Source organism: Chinchilla lanigera, unplaced genomic scaffold (genome assembly GCF_000276665.1).
Source record: "Chinchilla lanigera isolate Chin_1 unplaced genomic scaffold, ChiLan1.0 scaffold00066, whole genome shotgun sequence".
NCBI lineage: Eukaryota > Metazoa > Chordata > Mammalia > Rodentia > Chinchillidae > Chinchilla > Chinchilla lanigera.
In genome coordinates, this window is record NW_004955467.1 from 9,753,315 (window position 1) to 9,777,540 (window position 24,226).

At 46.6% G+C, this 24,226-nt stretch overlaps 1 protein-coding gene across 14 annotated transcripts; it reads left to right on the forward strand.

The window, feature by feature from the left end:
• Positions 1-319: 319 nt before the first annotated feature.
• LOC102003957 (asialoglycoprotein receptor 2) lies at positions 320-20,520 on the forward strand. Of its 14 annotated transcripts, none has more exons than XM_013522264.1 (10): positions 320-591; positions 1,632-1,761; positions 11,456-11,610; positions 15,977-16,093; positions 16,330-16,425; positions 16,625-16,696; positions 17,071-17,157; positions 17,240-17,385; positions 19,795-19,901; positions 20,225-20,520. In XM_013522264.1, the coding sequence occupies exons 1-10, from the start codon at positions 564-566 to the stop codon at positions 20,229-20,231; spliced, it is 945 nt and encodes a 314-aa protein (XP_013377718.1). In that variant the 5' UTR covers positions 320-563; the 3' UTR covers positions 20,232-20,520. The 14 variants fall into 14 exon arrangements, with proteins under 14 accessions (XP_013377718.1, XP_013377719.1, XP_013377714.1 ...); XM_013522265.1 differs by having other exon boundaries at positions 20,228-20,520; XM_013522260.1 differs by having other exon boundaries at positions 325-591; positions 16,628-16,696; positions 20,116-20,520.
• Positions 20,521-24,226: the final 3,706 nt, after the last annotated feature.

Consider the following 24,226-nt stretch of genomic DNA (forward strand, 5'->3'; position numbering starts at 1 on the left):
CCAAAACACCAGCCTTCCTGTATCCTGACTTTAAAAGCAAAAAGGAAGGGAATCAGCAAGCTGTGTGCAGTTTCCCTTGCAGGCTGTTAGGCAGAGAAATAGGAGTCACAGAGAAAAAAAAGTCACAGCTCATGCTTGGTGGGTGTCGTAGTGCCTCTTGGGAGGCAGGCAGTGCCCCAGAACGATGGCAACAGGCTATGCCTGGCATGGAGTGGTGCAGGGACGGCCCAGTAAGCTCTGCTTGAGCCGGGGGAGGCTTTTTGGAGGAGGTGACTCACATTTGTTTCCCAGAAGATGATCTGGAAGTCACCAGATGAACGACTGGACTGGGAGGAAGGGAAAGCTTGTTCTAAGGAATGAAGGAACAAATAGTTGTCACGTTCTAGTGTCACCAGAACGCACCCTGCAGCTGAACACAGGGTCTGTGGAGGAGACACGCAGTGGAGGCTGGCGACAGCCACGCACCTGGTGCAAGGAGTTTGCATCTTCTTACTTGTGCATCTCAAGCTGAGGCAAGTCTGGGACACAGTGCGTGTTAGCAACAGCCTTGCCTCTGGAGTCAGATGGACCTGGGTAGACGTCTTAATTCAGGTGTGTTGCTGTGACAAGATACCTAAGGCTGGGTAATTTATAAGCCATGAAATTCATTTCCTAGGGTTCTGTAGGCTGGAAGTCTGAGATGAAGGCACCGCCGGATTTGCCCGTGCTGTTGCTGGAGTTCTTCATTGCTGGCCTCCTCCTTCTCCTCCCCTTTCTTCTTCTCTTTCTTTCTTCTTCTTTTTTCTCCTCTTTTTCCTTTTGTGGTACTGAGGATTGAAACCAGGGCCTTTGCACGGAACTACAACCTCACCCCTTTTTAAAAATTTTGAGGCAGGCTCTCCCTAGGTTGTTAAATTGCTGAATCTGGGCTCAAACTTTCAGTTCTCCTGCTTCGGTTCCGAGAGTGCCGGGATTGTAGGCCTGCATCACCACACCGGGGAGGTGGCGTCTTCTGTGTCCTCACGTGGTAGAAGGAGCGAGGGATTACCCTCGAGTCTCTTTGATGAGGCCATCAAACGGGCCTATCTTATCCAGGGGGATGAAACTTGCATAACTTAAAGCCCCACTTTTTTTTTGGTACTGGGGATTGAACCCAGGGCAGTTCTTATTCTGTCCTTCTGGGCCTGGTGTTGGGATGAGCTGGATTTGGGGAAAGTAGCTCTCTTCTGACCCCTTCTTTCCCAGCACACATGAAACACATGTGAACACACACATGATCATGCACATGCAATCTCAGGTAAAAGTTGTCTGTTTTGTACTCTGAGATGGGCTGAATTGTTTCCCCCACAAAGCAGTGGTTGAAATCCTAACCCCTGGTCCACTAGAATTTGAGCCATCAGTATTTGGAAATGGGGTCTTTAAAGAGACAAGGAGAAGCTGGGCAGGCCGGCACATGCTCTGAGAGGCTGAGGCAGGAGCATTGAAAGTTTGAGCCCAGCCTGGGCAGTAACAACAAGGGCTGGGATGTAGCTCAGTGCAAAGGCTCTAGGTCCAATCTCCAGTAGTGCTAAAAGGAGAGGCAACTAAGGTTAAATGAGCTTATTGGGGGGGCGTGCCCTAACCCAATATAACTGGTGTCTGTGGGACATTAGGGCTCAGACACAAGGAAGAAGGATCACATGAGGACACACTGAGAAGCCGGCTGACTCCATGCCAAGGAGAAAGCTCAGGAGAAACCAAGCCTTTGGAAACCTTGATCTCAGATTTCCAGCCTGCTGAACTGTGAGAAAATTAATTTCTGTTGGTTGTGCATCTTGTCTGTGGTGTTTTGTTGTGGAGCCCTAGGAAACAAAAGCATACACCCATTCTCAGTATGTGGACCAGATTTGTTGTCTAGGACAGCTGTGGGGCCAGGGGCTCTAGTGCCCTGGATATACCCTCTCCTCATTTATTTTTTATTTTTTTATTTTTTTGGGTCTTTTTGAGACAAGCTCTCACTATGCAGTTCAGGCTGGACTTGAGCTCACTTTGTAGTCCAGGGTGGCCTTGAACTCACAGTGATCTTCCTGCCTCAGCCTCTCAAGTTCTGGGATTACAGGTGTGTGCCACCATGCCCGGCTTCCCCCTCCTCTTTGGGCACAAGTTTCCCCTGAATGGATGGAATTTGGTGGCCGGGAGCAACCTTGTTCCCTGCCAGCTGGGATGTCATATAATTTTGATTCACATCTCTGGCCTCGCTTCTGAAGACTTTCACAGGGGCTCAGAATCTCCCCTAACTGCAAACATGTACAAAAAATGGAAGGGGATCAAAAGATGGGGAGGGAGGGAAGGAAGGGAAAGGGAATGAGAAAAGAAATTGGGATGTGTTATGTACACACAGAATGTAATCATTATGTACTGCACACATGTACTAATAAACTAAAAAGCCCTCCACAAATCTCCCCCTAAATTGATACTTAAACCGGGCATGGTGGAGCATGCCTATAATCTCAGCACTTGGGAGGCTGAGACAGGAAGATCACTGAGTTCGAGACCAGGCTGGGCTACATAATGAGACCCTGTCTCAAAAAAAAAAAAAAGATGCTTAACAACTACGTGTTGTGTAATGAGAGAATGAGCCAGAGAGAAGCAGAAAGGGGCCCATGGAGGAGAGGGAAGTGAAGGCGTAGACTGAAATAGATACATGGAGCAAGACAGAGCCAGAAGTGAAAAGCAACAAAGAAAAGAAGACAGCAGACCAGGGAATCCTTTTATGATTTCATCCCATAGGGCCGCCAGTTCTTCACTTTGGTGGAACTGACCTAAGATGAGGCTGGTGGTAGGGCTGGAGTTAGGGCTCATGGAGGTGCTGACTTGGAGCTGGCCCCCGGATCAGCTGGCTCTGGCCTGGTCCAGCAGGGGAAGCAGGGCTGTCTTCATTCTTGTCCTCAGAGTGAGTCTCCTCCCTCGCAGATTCCTGTTGGTGCTCCTGGCTTCCTCATTTTTTGTGACTTAGGGACCCCTCTAAGCCCACGTCTCCTTTCACTTCCTGCCCTTGAAGTTCCCCAAATTGTTGGAGTCTCCAAATCTCCACTGGAGAGTGCACTTTTCTGCTCAGGCGGAACCACAGCAGGCTTGGGTTTCCCTCTGGGCCTCTCCATCTCGGTCTGGTGCTGATTCCTATCACTCTGCAGGGGAGTAAAATCAGGCCAAGTACTTGAAGGTGCATAGGGGAGAAGAGCTTTCCCTGAAGCAACTGGAGGAGACAAAAAGCGAAAGAACTGATTTTTACTGAAAGGACTTTGTGTAAAGGCTCAGCATTAGATACCTTCAACCTGTTTAATTTCTGCAAGGACAGAATGGAGTAAAGTACTATTATACCCATTTCCAGCTAAAGAAACTGAAATTTAGATAGTTCTTTCTTTTCTTCAAGGCAGGGTCTTACTATGGTGGCCTCGTACCTGCTATGTAGCCCAGGCTTGTCTTCCTGTCTCAGTCTCCCAAGTGCTGGGATTACAGGTGTGTGCCACCATGCCTGGCTACGTTTAAGGATCTTGAGTAACTTGCTGAAGATTCCCTAACAAGAGCTGGGCGTGGTGGTGCACGCCTGTAACAAGAGATCCAGAATTTCAATTTTGCTTGACTTCAGAGGTTGTTACCTTCCTTCCAACAGGGATTCACTTTTACATAGTTTGGACCCTTCTTTTTTCTGGACATGGTACTGGGCATGGAGACTGAGTGGTAAGTATGGTAGCTCCTGAGCTCAAGGACCATTCATCCTAGGTAGGGAAAGATGCATAAACAGACCGTGAGACACAAAGGCCGTCCTTTCCTTCATGCAGCTCGTGTTTATTGGGAGCAGACCGTGTGTGGTCCTGTTCCAGGTGCTCAGGATTGAGGACTACATGAGGCCGAAGTCCCTGTTCTCCTGAGGCCTGCTTTAAGAGCTGTGGTTGAAATAGGAAGTGTGCCCCAAAGGTGCATTATTGAGATATACAGAGCAGTAATACTTCAGATGTGGAGCCAACAAAGGTAATTGGGTCAAGAGTGTGTGAACCTCATACCTGAATGGACTACTGTATTAGGAGTTGGGACGCAGTGGCATAAGTGGGGGTGCCTTTGAAGGGTGTGTCTTGTCCCTAGCCCCTTCCTGTCGGGCTTTTGCATGCTCTCTCTGCTTCCTGGCTCGTATAAGGTGAGGAGCTTACCTCCTCCGTGTCCTTCCACCATGTCTCTGCCTCACCACAAGCCTGAAAGCAAGTCAACTCTACTATAGACAGAAACCTCTGAAATGAAGTAAAAATAAACATTTTTTCCCCTTAGGTTTTTCCAGGTATTTTGTCATAGTGATGGAAAGCGAACACATCAAGTATTCATGGAAAGTCAATGACCTAAATATGTAAAATTAATAATATATTAAATGGTGAGGAGTGCTATGGAGAAGAGGCAAGTGGGGCATCAGAGGGGAGGGGAGAGGAAAGGAGGGTGTGGGAAACAGGTGGCTGGGGGCGTGTGCTGGCTCTCTCGTCCTCAGGCCTCTCAGGCGGGTACTGGTGAAGCTGCAGATGTTTTTCCTGGTCCATTTGCTTGGCAACAGTGGAATCAAGGGGGTGGGAGTCTCTTGGGCAGCTTGTTTTGGACTCAAGCCTCTGGCATATGGACCCCAATGCAAAGTGAGATTTTGATGTGTGGTGGTATTCATGTACAGAGAGGATGCCTCACTGTTACTTGTTCTTATGAAATATAGTCAGTTTATTAAATCATATATTTCAATAGATTTTATTAATATCTATTAATTTTATAAAATATTGAGTCTCAATGTGGTAATACATGCATATAACAAGTTTTGCTCATATCTATATCCTCATTACCCTCTCCTATACTTCCGCCTCCCTCTCCTTATTCTCTTCTTGTCTAATAATAGTTTCCCTTTTACTTTAATGCATCTCTTTCTTTTTCTTAGCCTCTACATATAGGGAAAACATGTGATACTTGTCTTTCTAAGTTCGGCTTTTTTTGTTTAACATGATGACCTCTAATTTCATCTATTTTCCTGAAAACGACATGATTTTGTTCTTCTTCATGGCTGAATAATATCCCATTGTGTATATGTACTACATTTTCTTTATTCATTTGTTGATGGGGACATAATTTGGTTCCATATCTTAACTATTGTGAATTGTGCCACAATATACATGGATATGCAGGTATTCTTATAGTAAGCTGACTTTAATTCCTTCAGGTATATAACAAGGAGTAGGGTAGCTGGGTCATATGGTACTTCTATTTTTGGGTTTTTGAATAATCTCCATACTAATTTCCAAAGGGGCTGTACTAATTTACATTCCTACCAGCACTTAAAATGTTCCTTTTTCTTTGCATCTTCACAGCATTTTGTGTGTGTGTGTGTGTGTGTGAGTGTGTGTGAGTGTGTGTGTGTTCTTGATGACAGTTTTTTTTTTTGAGACAGGGTCTTGCTATGTAGTTCAGACTAGCTCTGAACTCACTATGTAGTCCAGGCTGGTCTCAAACTCATGGTGACCTTCCTGTCTCAATCTCCCAAGTGTTAGAATTACAGATGTGTCACCATAACTGGCTGATGATAGCTACTTTGACTGGGGTCAGATGGACCTGCAATATAGTTTTGATTTACATATCTGTAATGGCTAATGCTGTTGAGATTTTTTTCATATACTTATTGACCACTTGTACTTCTTTTGAGAAGTGTTTGTTCAATTTATTGGCCTATTTATTGATTGGATTATTTGATTTTTTTTGGTGTTAAATTTTTGAGTTCTCTATATATTTTAGATATTAATCCTCTGTCAGAAGAGTAGGTGGCAAAGATTTTCTTCCATTGTGTAGGCTGTCTCCTTACTCTGCTCTTTGGTTCCCTTGGTATGCAGGAACTTTTTCCCGATCTTTTTTTTTTTTTTTTTTTTTTGGTACTGGGAATCGAACTCAGGACCTTGTGCTGGCTAAGCAGGTGCTTGTGCTGCTGAGCTACATCCCGGGCCCTTATGCAAGAACTTTTTAAGTTGCTGTAGTCCCATTTTGTTGATTCTCAATATTGTTTCCTGTGCTACTGGTCTTATTCAGAAGATCTTTGCATGTGCCTATGACTTCAAATGTTTTCCCTATGTTTTCTTCTAGCAGTTTCAGTTTCAGGTCTTATATCGAGGTCTTTGATTCATTTTGAACTGGTTTTTGGAGGGGGTTAGTGATAGGAATATAGCTTCCTATATAGAAATATGTGGACAGTCAGTTTTCCTAGCACCACTGGTTAAGGAGTTGTTTTTTCTCTCATGTCAAGAATCAGATGACTGTAGTTGCATGGGGTTTGTTTTATTCTACTCTGTTGACAAGTCTATTTTTGTGCCAGTATCATGCTGTTTTTGTTCTCTTTTGTAGTACAATTTGAGATTGGGTATGGTGATACCTCTAGCTTTGCTCTTTTTGCTTTGGATTGTCAAATAAGTCAAATTAATAGTCACCATGAATCTCAAGGCCCAAACATTGCATTACTATTTACAAACATGATCGAACTATTGCATACTTTTCAACTGAAACTACAAGTCTAAAATAAGAACACAATTTTGTGGTTTAATTTAATACCACAAGGCTAACTTTGGAATTTTTAGCATGCTAACTTTCCTTGTGCATTATAATACCAAATACAGATTGCTGTTAAATTTAACACAAATATATTAATATCACATTCTCTGGATTCCAATATTCCATATTTCTGGCTTGGATTTGAATAGATGGAATAATGCATAATGGCTAAATTTGTAGATACCTTCCTTCACTTGACAGCTAGGATAAACATGGAATTCTTTACCACTTTTTCAGCCTGGGCAAGTCTACCTCTACCAGGCATTTATGTGGTGTCTGGCTGACTTGTCATGCTGATGACCCTGTGGGGGAACAGCACTTCTCTCCTCAGCCCCCATGGTGGTCTACATTGTGCCTGTGGGGTGGATTCCTTTTGCTCACACAGATGAGTTCTCACTGGGTCATCCACTTGGCCTCCACATGTGTGTTACAGGAGCTCCTGAAGGTCTCTTCCAGTCTGCCAAGAACTGTGGGGTTCCAAGAAGGGAGTCCCCTCAGCTGGTTAGGGAAGTTCTTTCAGGCTTTGTTTGAATAAGATAATTTTGAGGTCTCTGGACCTTAGGAATCTCCAGTTGAAAAGCAGAACCCCTCTCACCCTGTTTGAGAAACCTTCACTGTGTCCTGGACATTCACAAGGGCAAGCGGGGAGCAGGTCAGGGTTGGTGGGGGCACATACATTCTAGAAGTATTGGAGAGATTTACCACCTACCTACCTACCTACCTACCTGACTGACTGCCTACCTACCTGAGCTACAGTAAAATATAACTAAGATTAAAGACCACAGAAAACTGAAATACAAGTAGAAAATGAAGATTTTGAGGAAAAGACAAACAGAAGTAATGTAGACTATAAGGACTTACAAAGTTGTTAGTGTTTAAACCCTTGTTTCATTCTGGATCTCTGAAAATGAAAATGAAAAGTTATGTGGTACTTATTATCAATGAGGTAGGAATATTCTGGTTTTATTCAGGGAGAACAAGTGTTCAGAATTGTTGATAATTCTTGAAGCATAGTAGGTTTTTAATGTTTGCTGATCAGATACATGGGCAAATGAATACATAAGTGGAGTTGCGCTTGCATCATAAACTAGGGACCAACTTCTAGATGAACCCATGGGAACAGGAAAATAAGGCTTTATACAGCAAGGGGAATATTTTTAAAAAACATTTCTTAGGCTATTGTTTATTGTCTTCTACTCTTTTTCTGTAATTCTTACATGTATTTTGGATGTCCTGGTTCTATCTTACATGATTCTTATCATTTTCTTATATTATACTTTCATCACTTTCATGGTTTACATTTTTTCACATGAACCTCTCTGAAGCCGAGATACTTTGCAATTGATGGTGACTCACAACAGTTTCTATCCAGCTGCTGGTTGTGACATAGCTATTGCTACCTGTGTGTACTTGAACGCGGTTGTTATTCCTGAAGATTTGACCAAACTGTAAGTTTTCCAAATTCTTCCACTCTCTTCCCACTTCTCACAGTAAATTTGGCTAATAGCTGTCAGGAATACCCATGCTTTTACTGATTACTGGGTCCCGGGGAAATTCTTTCTAAATTCTTGCTATTATGAACAAAGAACTGGACGAGATACATAGAAAAGGTAGTGGGGAAGCACATTTATTGAAGAGAGGAAAGAAGTAGGCTCTGTAGCCTGAGAGCAGCAGCCATGAAATCAGGGTAAGGGGATCTATGTATCTGGAATTCCTAGGTTGGCTTCTCCCTCATGCAAATAAAACATTGGCACAGTTGTCCCATCACACATTCTCTTGGCCTGGCACCAGATTTAAATGTCCCATGGAAGATTTGCTTTGGTTTTGTGCCAAATGTAAATAAAGAATTAAAAATAGCACTTTTCTTATTGGTTCTGCATCTGTGCTTAGGAACTGCAGTGTTCAGGATGCTGGATCCTGGGTCCTGTGTTGTATGCTGTACTCTGGGTCTGCAGGGCTTTGACAGATTCTGCTCAGTTGTTTGACCAGTTTGGCCCCATCCCTAATCTCCTGCCTCAGTGCCACTGTCTGGACGCCGCGCTGCCTTTAAATTTCCTCTGATAGATAAACTAGTTCATCACGTTTGAGCTCAGGGCATGGATAAAATGAGACCCAATTCTTTGCCACAGAGTAACATGAGTGGACTAAAGTCTAATTTCCAACAGAGTTTCCATTCATCAGCATAGCTTTTATTGTCTGCATTCCTATTGGCTTTCTGATCTTCTGAGGATTTTAGGCTTTTGCTATCCCACTCCTCCAAACTTTTAAAAACTCTATCTGCAAACCAGTCCCAAACACTTTCCCACATCATCTCTGGTATAGCAATGACTGTCCCATTTCTCACTATCAGGTTTCTGTCACTGTAAGAAAGGGAAAAACTTATATAAACTCTCCAGTCTTACTTGATTTTAGTTGACTTCAAAAACCACTAATTTGGAGGTAATGCAACAGGATATGTTAGCAGTCTCCCATTAGCTTTGCTGTAGATTGCACCTCCAACTGAAGTTGCCTAATGGGTTAATACTGTTCTCCAGCAAAAGCTGCTTTCTGTTTTTCTCCCGTCTGTATCATAAATTGCAAGGTTAGCTATTCCTGGGAAAAGGAAGTAAAAAGACAGAAGTTTTAAAACTCATAAGTAGCTTTCCTTTAGGTTTACAGAACCCCGGATATCCGATGACCTTCAGGTAGCATCAGAATGTACTTCACCAACACAAAACACACAACTTGCCAATCCTGTTCTTTAAAAACAGGAATATAGATAATTTGCAAGAAAATAATGTTTATCTAAAGAATTATAGGACTGGAGGTCCTACAGGACTAGGACATGAAGGCTGATTGCTGCTGCAAGGATATTCTGGCAAAAGAGAAAGAAAAACATTCCCGTAGTGACAAGATGCTATGGAGCCTGGATGTGACTCAGCATATAATCTTCCTGCTCATTACCCCCTGCACCTCCTGTCCCTCTGTATAGAAATGCTTGTATATTTGAGTTTCCTAAGAAGGGGCTCTGGAGACCATTGCTCCCTCCACCTTCCATGGTGCTGGCTCTTGAATAAAACTGATTTCTTTTCAACCCAGTTCTTATCTCCTGAGTGCGGCCTTTTGAGCAGTGAACGGCTGGACCTGGGTCCAGTAACACAAATACCTGCGATAACTCAACTTATACCTGGGAACTGAGAGAGGAAGAGGAGGGTCTAGCTTTTGAAATCCTCTTCAAAGGCAGGCTTCCAGGGGCTGGGGATTTAGCTCAGTGGCAAAGCGCCTTCCCGGCAAGCACAAGGTCATGAGTTCGGTTCCTGGTACTGGAGAAAAAAACCAAAAAAAAAAACAAAACAAAAAACCCAAAAAACAAAGGCAGGCTTCCAGTAACTGGAAGACCTCCCAGTGGGCCCCACCTCCTGAAGGTTTTCCTTCACTTCCCAAAATGCCACGGTCTGGTGACCAATCCTTTAGTCCATGAGTCTTTGGGGGACATTCCAGATTCAAGGTATCAGCCCCCACCTGGAGCACATCACTCAATTTTCTTGCGGCTCCTGTTCCTCCCCTGTGGAATGGGGATAACAAACACAGCTCCTGGGGCTGTTGTACTGTGAGGGTTAAATAAGAAAATATCTGTAGATAATTCACAACAATGGCTGGGCATGAGGACAAATATCTGCGTTCCTGGACCTGCTGCGGTGCTTACACTACAGAAGGTGCTTGCTGGGGTAGAGCTCCTCCTGCTGCAGGAAGATGCGCTTCCCGCTATGCTCCTTTCTCCTTCCCTGTTTCTTCCGTATCTTGAGCACCTTTGCTCCTTTAGCAGAGTGAGTGAGTCAGGCTGAGGCTCGGGAACCTGGAGCTGAGCTCACAGGAAGTTGTGGTCTGGTGTTTGGATTCCAGTATCACAGGCCCAGATTGGGCAAGAACAGGGAGGCTGTCGGTCCTTCTGAACTCAGTCAGGGATATTTAGAGACACCAACAATTCTGGGAAATTTAGAGGCAGGAAGTGAAAAAGGGAGGAGAAATCAGAAACTACACCCTGGCCCCCCTAGGCCTGACTCCCCTTCCCAAATTGTACAGTAAGGAGTGACACGACTGGCATGTGAAGACGGGGAGGGGGAAGGACCAGGAGACCCCTTCCTAGGGGGTGAGCACGGAGATTGTTGTGTCCCCCTCCACCACTGCCCATTGCCCAAGTTCCGGCTGTTTCTACTTCTATTTACTGTCCAAAGTCCCAGGCCAGGAGATGCCACGTTAGAGTAGTTTGGACACTCGGGACCCCGGCCTGGACAAGCTTCCTCTTCCCCTCTCATCTAGCACCCACCACCTGCCCAAGTTCTCTCAGTTTTATCCCCTCTTTCTCCCTGGGGCCTGGGCTGCCTGCAGGACCCAGAGCCAGCTCTTCGCACCTTTAACCGGTAACCAAGGTAGGGGAGACAAGCAGGGTGGGGGATATTTTGAATTAAAGAGACTCTGGTTTAGGGACAGTGGGGCTGGTGGGCAGATGTGGGTGGTTTGATCTTGAGAGTATGGAGGGAGGGTTCCTGGCCATGTCAGGGGCTAAGCTACCTCTTTTTTGTTTGTTTTGTTTGTTTATTTTTGAGACAGGGTCTCACTGTAGTTCAGGCTAATTTTGAACTCATTTTGTAGCTCAGGGTGACCTTGAACTTGCTGCAATCCTCCTGCCTCAGACTCCTGAGTGCTGAGATTATGGGATAAGCCACCTCTTGAGAAGGGGCAGGACCAAATATTTAAAATCTTTAACCTGAACTCATCTCCAATCTCAGACCCAGCCCAGCCTATCACCTGACTCCCCAGGCCCTACTCAATCCTACTGTCAGCCTCCACTACAATTCGCGTCTTAGCATAAGCCCCAGCTCTAATTGCCACCTCTACTCAGTCCCAGATCTGATTCCAGCTCTGGGCCCATCATGGAGAAGGACTTTCAAGACATCCAGCAGCTGGACCCCGAGGACAATGACCATCAGCTCAGCGGTGGTGAGGGGCCAGGCACTTGTGGGCAGAATCCCAGGAGAGAAAATCCCTTTTGGAAAGGCAAGTGTCCAGTTTCCTGGGCTTCATCTTCACCCTGAATCAGCTGCTGAGAACGCGCTGTCTCTCTGGGGTCTGTCACACTCACGCTCTGAGCTGGGACTAAGTCCTTCTAGGTGTTCGCCGTGGAGAGCTGTGCTTAGGGCTTCCCGGGTGTGCTGCAGGTGGTTTCCTTCCTCCTCCCACCGCAAGGGACATAAGTGCTGTGTGTTTGCCCGTGCCTGTGTGTGGATGGAGGGAACACAGAGCCAGCTAGGCCTCTGTGTGCGTTGGAGTGAGTGGGGAAATGAGCACAGAGAGGCTGTGGGAGATTCCTGCTCCTCTTGGACTTCCTGCCTGAATATTTAGCAAATCTTGAAGCAGGCTGCCAGTGACTAGGAAAAATGTTAAAGCAGAGAGATCAGAGTGGTTCTGGGCAGACGGGCAGAGGCCAGGGATGGAGGAGGGCGCTCTGTGTAGGTGCTGGTGATGGAGCTGGTTTCTACGGAAGGAAGAGAGGCTGGGACTCAGAGGTCAGGGAGGGAGATTGATGAGCCTGGGCTGGGAGGAATCCCTCACTCCTGGGGCCGGCAGGAGGGACAGCTGGCACTGGGCCGAGCAGGAGTGGGCAGAAGGGGTAGATGTACCATTGATGGCTTCTCCTTCCCTTGGCAGTGGGCTCACAAGACTTATTGTCCATTTGTGGGCTCCATGGGGATGAAGGCCATGTCTGCCTCCACTGTCTTCTTCAACTTTTGGGTCCACATGGTGCCTGGGACTACTAAAACTTCAGCAATGACTTTGGTTATTGCTGGACCTTCTGAGGTTGAGAGGATCCAGAATTTGAGTGGGGGACTTGGAGAGAGTCCAGAGTTTTCAAAATTAGTGAGAGTGGGAACTCGCCCAAAGGGACTGAGGGCCAACATTGAGGGACAAGCCTAGATGTCACAGCAAATCTTGCATCTCTCTCCAGTAGCTCTGCTGCCTGGAAGTGGGAGTCATTGAAGGAGTAGACTTCACTGCTGACTGCCTCCCACTCTTCCTGGCACTTTCCATCTATACAGTTTCCAACAAATTTGGAAATGTTTTGATCATTGTTTCCTCAAATATTTTTTCCATCCCTTTCCTTTCTGTCAAGGACTCCAGCTAAGTATATACTAATATATCACGTTTATTCTTGGTCCCACTGATACTCTTACACCCTCTCCCCAGCTAGGATTGAGCCCAGGGCTTCACATATACTAGACAAGTGCTCTACCACTGAGTTATACCCCCAGCCCATTTTGATAGATTTATTCACTTCCTCATTATGAGTTTCATGTTTCACAGTATGCACCGTGACCTTTGATTGGATGCTAGACATTGTGAAATTTATCTTTTTGCCTTCTAGACATTTTTGTTTTACTCTAAATATTTTTCAGCTTTTTTTTTTTTTTCCTGGGATGCAGTTAAGTAACTTGGAGTCAGTTTGATCCTGTGAACTCCTAACTATCCTGGGTTCAGACTCCCAGCTCCATCTCCTCAACTCAGGGAGTCTGCAGGACTCCACCTTGTTTTCTTCTCCCTGCTCCCTGACCTGAAAACTTTCTCTAGCAGTAAGCTGGGGTGATTGGAAGACTTATTTCTTTTATTTCCTGTCTTTCAGGGGTCATTGTCCTTTGCTGCTTGTTGTCCAGTGTCTTGAAAACTGTCATGTTTTATAGTGGTTTGTTTTTCATTTTGGTTGTTCTGGGGAAAGGGTAAATCTGGCCCCTGTGTTTTCATCTTGGAGAGATCATTTAACTTTCAAACTGCCCAAGGAGCACTTTACATGCTACTTTTGTTATTGTCATTTTACTCTTAAAAATATGGAGGTACCAAGAAATTGAATGATGGGTCCCAGATATCTGAGCCAGTTGGTGGTACCGCTGGAGCTGACCTAGAGTTGGGGGTCTGTAGGTCACCGGTTTCAAAGCCGGGCAAGGGTGCTCTCCATGGGCAGTACCGAGGGGTGCAGTCTGGAGCTCAGCTGTGGAATTCCAGGCTGGATGGGGAAGACTGCTTAGAGAGAGCCTCTGGCGGGACTGTGTCCTTGCTCATTTTGTGCTGCAGTAACAGAATACTTGAGACTGGGTAATTTATAATGTACAGAGACTTATTGGCTCATGATTCTGGAGGCTGGCAGGCTGTATCTCTCCTGTTGGAGACCTTCTCACTGCATCATCTCATGAAGGGCAAAGGAAGAGTGTCTTAGTTATTTTTCTCTCATTGCTAAGACAAAATACCTGACACCCAAGGTTAAAGGAGGAAAGGTAAATAAACCTAAATAAAGGTCACAGTTTGTAGAGGTTCCAGTCCATAATCAGTTGGCTCCAAGATAGAATGGCTTAGTAAAGGAGAACAGTTATGGCAGGCAGAAAATAGCAAAGCGACAAGCAGGGGAGATGAGACTCTTTCTGTCCCTTATATTGTATGCAGGCTACCTACCCTAGGGTGTATATAGTGCTCACATCCTTAGTCCTACCCAGAGCTAGGCCAAACAAATCAGTGGACTGATTCGCTAACCACACACCCTTGATCCCAGGGTCATACACTCTAGATTCAGTCACCTCTGAAAAAGCCCTATGACTGCATGAGGCTGTGGGGGGACATCTAGACACAAACCATAGCAGAGGGTGAGAGAGACAGCAAGAGGGAAACTTTTATAAATAATTCACTCCTGCAATAAGCAGTAATCCATGCATGAGGACAGACCCTGTATGATCCAGCCACTTCCCATCAGGACCCCCCCAGAACTCTGCATTGGGAATCAAGTTTTTAACACTTTTAGGGGCACATTTTAACCTCAGTGCAGAGAGGAATGCAAGGGCACTCCTCTCGGGGCATGGTGGGGCAAGTGAGAGGCAGAGAGGCTGTGCTCACAGGGTAGAAAGGAAGTATCAGAGGCACAACCTCTCTGGGTCAAGGTGGGGTTCTGAGTATGGCTTCTGTGGAGGAAGGTGACAGTCACTGGTGTGGAAAGGTCAAGAGTTCTGGGCAGTCGCTCACAGGAGCAGTGTCCAACTCAGGATGGCAGCAAGAGGTGACCTGAGAAGGAAAATTCTGGGCCCCTGCTTGAGCCTCCTAGGATGTGGGCATGCCAGGATGTGATGGCCACGCGGGAGGGAGGTCCACAGAGTCCGCGTCCAAGGCAGAGAGGAGGAATCATTACACAGGAGGATGGTGCAAAAGCAGGAGCTTAGGGCTGGGGTAGGTCACTCCTTTGGGCCTGGAGAGACAGAGAGGGGTGGGCCAGTGTGTGTGTGTGTGTGTGTGTGTGTGTGTGTGTGTGTGTGTGTGTGGTATGTGTGGTGTGAACATGTTGGTGTGCACATGTAATGAGGTGTAAGAATGTGTGCATCTACTGAATGTAGTGGTGCACGCCTGTAATTCCAGCACTCTGGGAGCCTGAGGCAGGAGGATTGCAAGTTTGAGCCCAGCCTGGATACCTTAGTAAGACTCTGTCTTTAAAAAAAATAAAAGAATAATAGAATGAGTGCATTAGTATGGGATTGTGTGAGAGTGTGTAGGAGAGGCTGTGTTAATGTGTGTACACAAATGTGAGAGTGAAATGAAAACTGTGTATGAGTGTGTGCATGTGTGCATATGTGTTGGTCAGGATGTAGATTGATCAATGGGTAGAAGAGGTCACTATGGGTGGCTGAGGGCTAAGGAAGAGTGCTTATGGTGGGGCTTGGGTTTCTGTGGGGACAAGGGCAATGGGAATTGAGGAAGGAGGTGCAGAGTGAGGACATGAGGAGACCTGGGGCCAACCCCTGGGGAGTGGTCTATGGACTGAAGGAGCCCAGTAGATTCTGGGATGGGATGGATTCAGTTTTGGACTTGCATGAGGGTTACAGGCACTGATCTTAGGGAGAACACTGGGCCCAGCCTCAAGGGATCCCAGTCTGAAGGGATAGGGAATGTGGAAGGACAGAGACTAAAACCAGAGATGATCAACAGGCCTCTCCCACTGGGGACAGGAGGGGAAACCATTCACAGATCTTTTTAGGATGTGTGTCTAGTAAAGCCCAAGTCTGTCCCCCAGATCCCACTGTGTCTCCCTGTCCCCAAGTCTAAAATCTCAGTTTTGCACCTAGCTGGTGTATCGTGTGCCATGTGAATGCATGATCTATGCAGCTGTGTTGGGGTGTGTGTATGCTTAAACATTTTCATTTGGGCTCAAGTGTGTAAATGTGTGTTCAATGCCTCAACGGTCGAAAACCATCAAGCACCCCACAGCCCCCGACCTGGCTTCCTCCCCCGCCTGTGTTGTGTCTCCGCAGATGTGTGTGCCCCGCTGCTCCACTGTGCCTCATGCTGCAGCTCCCATTTCCTGGATGCCCAGCTCCTGACACCCCCTCTCTCACAGGGCCATCTTCTCCCAGGCCCCTCCGGCAGCGCCTCTGCTCCAGTTTCCGTCTCAGTCTGCTCGCCCTGGGCTTCAATGTCCTACTGCTGGTGGCCGTTTGTGTGATTGGGTCCCAAAGTGAGAATCATAAGGCTGGCAGGGATGGGCACGGACGGGAAAGCGTTATGGGCAGTGATGGGGCAGTGATGGGAACAAGAGGGGAAGAGGCGGAGACAGCACGGGGCATGTGCTGGGCAGAAGTAGGGGCAGTGGGGGGTGAATGACGGGGATAACGATGATGGCAGTGATGGGTGGTGAGGGGGACGGCCCCACGGCCGCCTACACCCCATCCTGTCCCACTGTCTTCTGACAAGGCACACAGCTGCAAATGGAGCTGCGGACCCTGGAAGAAGCATTCAGCAATTTCTCCTCCAGCACCCTGATGGAGATCCGGGCTCTGGACTCCCATGGTGAGTGGGCTGGGTGGTTGGCACAAGAATTTTCTGGGCTCTGTGTTGAGTCTTCAGAAGGAGTGTGTTCAGGGGCTGTGGGGATGCAGACTGGGGTCAGACAGCATCCTGGGACAAGGTGAGAAGCCCCGGCTCATGTCCAGGAGTCTGAGGCTGGAGGCACATGCAGAGGCAGAGCGATTTAGTTTCCCTGTTTCAGGAGGCAGAGCAAATGACAAGCTGACATCCTTGGGAGCCAAGTTAGAGAAAAAGCAGCAAGATCTCCAAGCAGGTCAGAGGCCTTCCCGGTGTGTGTGTATGTGTGTGATGGTATGTATGGTTTTGTGTGTGGTGTGTGTATCCATGCTGTGTGTTTGTACGTGTGTGATATGCTGTGTGAGGGATATCTGCATGTGCGTGGTGCAGGCGATGTGGGTGGTGTGTGTCTGTGGTGGGCGTGGTACGTGTGAGGTGTGGTGCGCACTATCCTTTCATGTGTAGGGTGTGGTGTATGTGTGTTACGTGGTGAGGCACATGCATATGTGGGATATGTGGTGTGGTGTGTGGGTATGTGCCTCCTTTACTAACAGCTAATGTTTTGTGCCTGGTCCTGAAAGGACGGGGACTTACCTCTGGCACAGTGTTACCCATTCATCTGTTCCCTAGATCACGCTACCTTGCACCTTCACCTGAAGCACTTTCCAGTGGATCTGCGCACCCTGACCTGTCAGATGGTGTTCCTCCAGAGTAACGGTAGGGACAGGGAGCCTCTGGTCCCAGTGTGTCTGTTCCCTCCAGCAGGATCTCACCTTTTTCTGCTCCCTGGCCCCCTCAGGCACAGAATGCTGCCCCATTAACTGGATGGAGCATGAAGGCAGCTGCTACTGGTTCTCTCGTGCTGGGATGACCTGGCCTGAGGCTCACAAGTACTGCCAGCTGGAGAACGCCCACTTGGTGGTCATCAATTCTTGGGAAGAGCAGGTGAGGCCATGCTTCCCAAAGCCAGGAGGAAACCTCAAACACAGGCTTGGTCAAGAGGCCTGGTCAGGCTTGCTCTTTCTCTTTTTAACCTAAATAAGAGTCCAGAGGCAGAAATGGGGTAGAGCTCTGGGAGGTGCCTAGTGGAGCAACCTTTGATTCTAAGAGGTGGGAGACTGCCAGGACCCATGAGACCAAGTGATGAGGAGACAGCCGGGAGACAGAATGCCAGCTGGGATGACCTTGAGGCCAGGACACAGAAGGAGAATGTAGTGGAGGGCTTAGAATCCTCTCTTGCTGTGCTGACCTTTGGATGTGTTCATCACTTGGGTCAAAGCAATAGAATAAGCAAGATCCAGGGGGTCTCCCGTAGAGGGTCACTGTGTTCCTCCAAGGAGCCCTGTGTCTCCCCTCCCCACTGCTGCCACCAGAGAGCAACCCTGACCACTCAAGTTTGGGGGAAGAACCAATGGGAAGAATACATAGGATGTTTTGGAAAGAGGGAGGATAATATTGGCAGCATTTAGTGAATACTTACTATGTTCTGGGTGCTTTCATCTGTTCACATTAATCCTCACAACCTGTTGTGCAGAGATCCTATTATCCCCACTTTGAGATGAGGCCATTAAGGAACAGAGAGCTTAAGTGATTTGGCACACAGCTAGTACATCATGATGGAGCCAGAATTCGGATCCACTAGACCTCTTTGGCTAGTGTTTCCGATTACTACCTGCTGCCTTAGTACTGTAAGGTCTTTGGGGGCTTTGTGCTGTATGAACTTGAAAGTGCTGTAATGCCAAAGCAACTAAGCCATGTGATGCAGAAGTCACGGGTATATTTACTGAGTGTTTATCTGTGAGGCTCTCTCTGTTAAGTGCTCTGTAAGTGTAAAGTGATGGCAAACATATTTTGCTTTTTTGGTCAGGTTGAAATCATCAATACTCAATTGATTTTGACCTATAAAATGTTAGTTGCATGTCATTCAGCCTAAGATTTCAGCATTCTGTGAGATAGATGGCTCACAAGTTCCAAACTGTTACATCTTTCTACTGGATTGTACTCTCACCATTATAAAGTGAATGCCAGTATCTCATTTAATGTTCTTGCTTTGACTTAATCTCTGATGATTACTTTTATAACTTTAAATGGCTGATTGAAGCTTATTAACTTAGAATGAGTGATCCTAGACAATTTTCTCTGCCTGTCTAGCACAACTGGATTCCTCTTTAGTCTTCAGTACAGAAGCCTGGGATTAATGATGTGGATTCTTCATTCAGTTATTTAGTTTCCTTGCAGACAGGAAGAGGTGACAGGAGTAGCAGATAGCAGGAGATAGAATATCCTGTCCTCAGATTCCTTCTTCCCAACTCTGTTGACCTCTCTGAATGTGGAGAGCAGCCTTCATGCACAGGACATTGTCCTACCTGTAGGATCCTAGAACTGAGGGATGTTACTATCTCTGATTATGCCCTTGGGTGAGGTGACCAACTGCACTCTTAGTTATGTCTCTACAGAGCATCAGTGGAATTACATTCCCCCCAAATGCAAGTAAAAGCCTTTCACACAGTGTCAAGGGTTTCTGTTGGTCAACCCACCCCTCTGCTTCCTCCACAAAGCCGGGTGACACAACTTGAATTACCAAACCATGCGACCTAAATTTCTAGAAATATCCATATCTGTAAGAGAAAGCCGTTTGGAAAGGGCTCAGAGACCCTGTCACCCAAGCCCCTGCCAGCTGGCTGACTGGGATGCCCCTCATTCTCAGGGCACCCTCCTGCCTGCAGCAGAGAGTGCCAGATCCGACGTAGCCGGGTCATGATGGAGCCCCGCTGTGTGGGCCCCAGAACCCCCTGAGGCTCAGCAAACCTTAGGAAATGACAGCTCCATTTAGAAGCAGGAGCATGCAGGGGCACATATACCCAGGAGCGAGTGAAACAGAGATCCTTAATAGGTTCTGGGGTCTGTTGGGGCAGCAGGAGCAGAGATTCCAAGGGTTGGAGGCAGTGGGAAGATGGGTGGGGGCCAGAGGTAGGGTAGCAGCTTGATGGGGATGGAGTGGGATGCTAGGCCGGGGCTGGGAACAGAGGGCAGTGGTCAGGAACTGGGCTCATGGCCTAGTTCATGGCTTGGCTCTCTAGGCTCTAACAACTGCCCTGAAAAATAGGAATCACTTAGAAGGTTTCTGAGGATTAAATGAGATCATGCTTGTAAAACTACTAGCACAAAGGGTAGCTCAGGAAAAGCTGACTAAGCAGCAGCTGGGGTTACAGCAGAACAAGCAAGGAAGCTGTTGTGTGGCACTGAGGCTGCAGCCTGGGGTGGATCTGTCTGGGGAGTCTGGGGGGCCCATGAACGCCTGCATGAGAGAATGACGGTGCAGGCAGCTAGCCCCTCCCCCATCTGTTTTTCCAGAAATTCATTGCACAGCACACGGGCCCCTTTCATACCTGGATAGGTCTCACGGACAGCGAAGGCTCCTGGAAATGGGTGGATGGAACTGAATACAGATACAGCTACAAGTAAGAGGCCTCCCTGCAGCTCCCTGTCAGTCTCCCCTTGGAATGGCCACCTGGCCCCGTCACCCCAACACACTCCCACGGGTCCCTCAAGGACCACATTCCTCAATCCTCTCCTTCCCAACTCCCCACCTCCAAGGCTGTGTTTTGATGGCTTGGGGCATGGGGTTGCTGGCCTGTGGCAGGTCAGAGCTTGAGCTTTGCTTTGCCTTCTTAGGAACTGGGCTCTCTCTCAGCGAGAAAAGTGGTGGGGCCGCGAAGTGGGTGGAAGCGAAGACTGTGTTGAAGTCTTGTCGAGTGGCTACTGGAATGACAATTTCTGCCAGCAGGTGAACCGCTGGGTGTGTGAGATGCGGCGAAATATCACTGGCTAGGAGCCCTGCTCCAGCAGGACTTTCTGTGCCCCGCCCCTGTGCCGGCCCAGCCTCCCTACTGAGGATTGTGAAGGAAGGAAGCAGAACAGAGTCCTGGCCTGGGGAGGGGTTGAGGAAAAATAGAAAAGGGGAGGTTTAACTGTCTGAAACCCTGGGATGGCTGAGCTTTGGCCTCTTGCACTTCATGTACTTAGTATAATTTTTGTCCTCTTCAATGGAGTAGGAAAAGAAGAAGCAAATACTTGAAACTCTGTGTGGTCTGGTTATTTGGAGCTGGGATATGTCAGGTACAAAGAAAAGGGAGGGGCAAGGGTCTGGCATGGGCAAAGTCTAATTCCTAGGCAGCTGCTCCTTGACACCTGGTCTCCCAGGGCCACCGGTCAGAGAGGGGAAGAAGGAGGCTTGGAGCACACTCAGTGGCTGAAACTTCTAAGAGCTGGAAGAGTCACCTGGAACCCCAGGGAAGCTTTCCCTGCAGCTGTGGCTCTCCCCAGACTCGGTTGCAGGGAACCCCCTCCCTCCAAGCTTAGCGTCCACAGAAGATGTTTGTGTGGAGAGGAGGCTTGAGACATGACACCGTCAGCAGCCTTCATCTTCAGCGTGGCTGCTTCTTTTGAATCCCAAACACATTTAGACCTATCAGCAGCCCAGAGGGTCACCAACAATTTCCACAGTGGGCACCTACCCTCTCATGATTATTTATTTATTTATTTATTGAGACAGGTCTCAGTACGCAGTTCGGGCTGGCCTTGAACTCACTTTGTAGCCCAGGCTGGTCTTGAACTCACAACGATCCTCCTGCCTCAGCCTCCTGAGTGCTGGGATTATAGGTGTGTGCCACCATGCCTGGCTCACAATCATTTAGAAACTGACCTTAGAAGGATCTTCAAGCAATTACTTTTTTTTTTTTTTTTTTCCGGTACCTGGAATCGAACTCACGACCTTGCACTTGCCAGGCAGGCGCTGTGCCACTGAGCTAAATCCCCAGCCCCTCAATTACATTTTAAGTATTTTTTTCCATGCTAAGGATGAAACTCAGGGCCTCTCAGATGCTAGACAAGGGCTCTACCACTGAGCTACATCCTTTGCTCCTTCAATTTTTAAATTACAAAATAATACTATGGATAAAAACTGTCTCAAATACATGCCCACACATGCAAGGCGTGTGTACACCCATACACCCACACCCACACCCACATAATACTTATTTAATCACTCTGTCATGTTGATGAGGTAAGATCTTCCATTTCTGACTACAACAATTTTTATTTAATTCCTAACTCAGAATTTGTATAAATTATGGCTGATATATGTGAAGTTTTTGATTTGTTTTTGGTTTGGTCTTACTATGGCCTCAACCTTGTAATACTTCTGTCTCAGCCTCCCCAGTGCTTGTTCTTTCCCTCCCTTCCTCCTTCCTTCTTTCCCTCTCTCCCTGACTTTCTTCCTTCTTCCCTTCCTCTATTCCCTCCTCCTTCCCCCCCTTGTTCTTTCTCTTTCTGTTCTTCTCCTTTTCCTTCTTCTTTTCTTCTCCTCCTCTCCCTTGTCTGCCTCCTCCTCTTTCTCCCCACTTTTTCCCTCTCACAGGACCAGGAGGATGAACCACCAGTGAGCTACACCCCAGCCCTTTTTAAAAAAATAAATTTATTTTGAGACACTGTCTCCCTCACTTGCTGGGGCTGCACTTGAACTTGCCATCCTCCTGTCTCAACCTCCCAAGCAGCTGAGATTGCCTGTGTCTGTTACCAGGCCCAGCTATGAAATCAGTGTTTTACTTTGTACTTTTTACCTAGAGCCAAAGTGGTGAATCTAAGTTTTATGAGGCCTGAAAACACAATTTTGAGGCTCCCTTTGTAGGAAGAAAATACAAAATTATGAATAAAACTTTAGCATAAACATGACTATTAATTTAAATTAAAAATGACAAAAAGCCAAAAGCTACCATAAACAGCACAAAATCTAGAAAATATTTTTTAAACAATCTTTCAGCATTCATCTAAAACCCGTTTCCCACTCATTTTTTTGCTTGTATATGACAAAGATTTGTAAAGTAATTTTTCATGGAGAGAGGAGAAAGATAATTCAGCATTTCCTCCAGCACATTTCTTCTCTGTGGGACATCAACTGCTTCAGAGCAGCTCTTGTCCAACCTTTGTGCCGCCCTCCACCCCCAGGCACAGTGAATCTGCTCGGTGGATGACAAAATTACCCTGGAGAACCATTCTTTTGCTGGGGCATCAACTAGAGACGCAAACATGATATGACTCACATATCTAGGTCCTTCTGGGCTCAAGCCAACCGTATTTCCAACCGAAGCTCTTAACTGGATTTTAAAAAGTCACCTGTCACAGGGGCTGGGAATTTAGCTCAACGGCACAGTGCCTGACCAGCAAGCTCAAGGTCGTGAGTTAGATCCCCGGTACTGGAAAAACAAACAAACAAACAAACAAAAAAAAGGTCACCTGTCACAAAGAGAAGAGGGAAAAGCGGAAGACGAGTGGGAGGAGTCAGTGGCTATCTTAAGTGACTATGCTGCAAATAACTTGCAGCCTATAGTCCATCAGTGGATGAAGGGATAAAGAAAATGCCTACACACAGTGGTGGATGACTCTGCAGTAAAGAAGGATAAACTTGAGTCCTTTGTAGGAAAATGGATGCACTTGAGACAATAAAGTTAAGTGAAATAGATCAGAAGCACAAGCTTAGATATCCCATGGTTTTTCTTATGTGAAAGACTCAAATTATAAATGAGAACAAAAGGCAAGATAACAAGAAATAAGGAGATCTTTTTCAAATGGGAAGGATACCAATACCAAGAGATGAAGGGAGAGGAGAAGGGGAGGGAAGGGATGAGAAAAGAATTAAGATGTGTTATGTGCACGCACCAGCTCCCCACAAGGAATGCAATCATTGTGCACTGCGAACATGTACTAATAAGAAATGAAAACTGAAAATAATACCTATGACTGCGTGAAGATGTGCCTAGGGGTCTCCTTTGTCAGGGGGAAGACGGGCCCATGCTGTGCCCACGAGGGCTTCTTGAGCTCAAGTTCCATTAGGCTCACATAAATCCATGTCTGTACCCACTTGCCTTCCACCAGCCTGCGTCCCCAGCTCCCACCCAGGGAAGCTGTTGGCCTGTGGGCAGAGCTCTTATGTGGGGAACTTCCCAGTCCTGCTGGGAAGCTCCTGGACCCTTCTCTTTCTCCTGGGTTGGCTCTTCTCTTGCTAGGATCCATGTCTTCCTTCTTGGTATAGTCCCTTGTTTGGCTGGAGCATCCTCTCTCTTAGCTTTCTGAAAAAATGTGTATGGGGAGAAATGAATATTTAAATAATTAATATATTATTTTTGTCTTGTTTAAACTTTTCTTGCGGTGCTGAGGATAGAACCCCGGGCCTCACGCATGCTAGGCAAGCTACTCTACCACAGAACTATATGCCCAGTCTCCCAAATTTTTATTCCTTGACAGAATAATTGTACATGTTTACGGGGTGAGATATGATATTTTGATACATGTATACGTGGTGTGAAGATCAAATTAGGAAATTAGCATATCCATCATCTCAAACATCTATCATTTCTTTGTGCTGGGCTTATTTAAAATCTTCTACTCTAGCCGGGGATATAGCTCAGCGGCATAAGCGCCTGCCTGGCAAGCGCAAGGTCCTGAGTTTAAAAAAAAAGTCTTCTATTCTAGCTATTTTGAAACATACAATAAATGACTGGTAACTATAATCACTGAACTATGCTGCAAAACACTAGAACTTAATCCTCTTATTTCACTGTGTTTTTATGTGGGTTAACAAATCCTTCTCCATCTCCCCCTCCCATCTTTCTGAGTCTTTGCTGACCACTGTTTTTTCTCTAATTCTATGAGATCAACTCTTTTAGCTTCCACATATGAGTGAGAATATGAGGTATTTGTCTTTCTGTGCCTGGCTTATTTCATTTAA

Bases quoted from the DNA above. Each gene is read 5' to 3' on its own strand.
- LOC102003957 (XM_013522259.1), top strand. From the start codon at position 564: ATGGACCTGGGTAGACGTCTTAATTCAG. The intron at 11,611-15,976 runs GCAAGTGTCCAG...CCTCTCTCACAG, and splicing joins AGAAAATCCCTTTTGGAAAG to GGCCATCTTCTCCCAGGCCC. The intron at 16,426-16,624 runs GTGAGTGGGCTG...TCCCTGTTTCAG, and splicing joins CCGGGCTCTGGACTCCCATG to GAGGCAGAGCAAATGACAAG.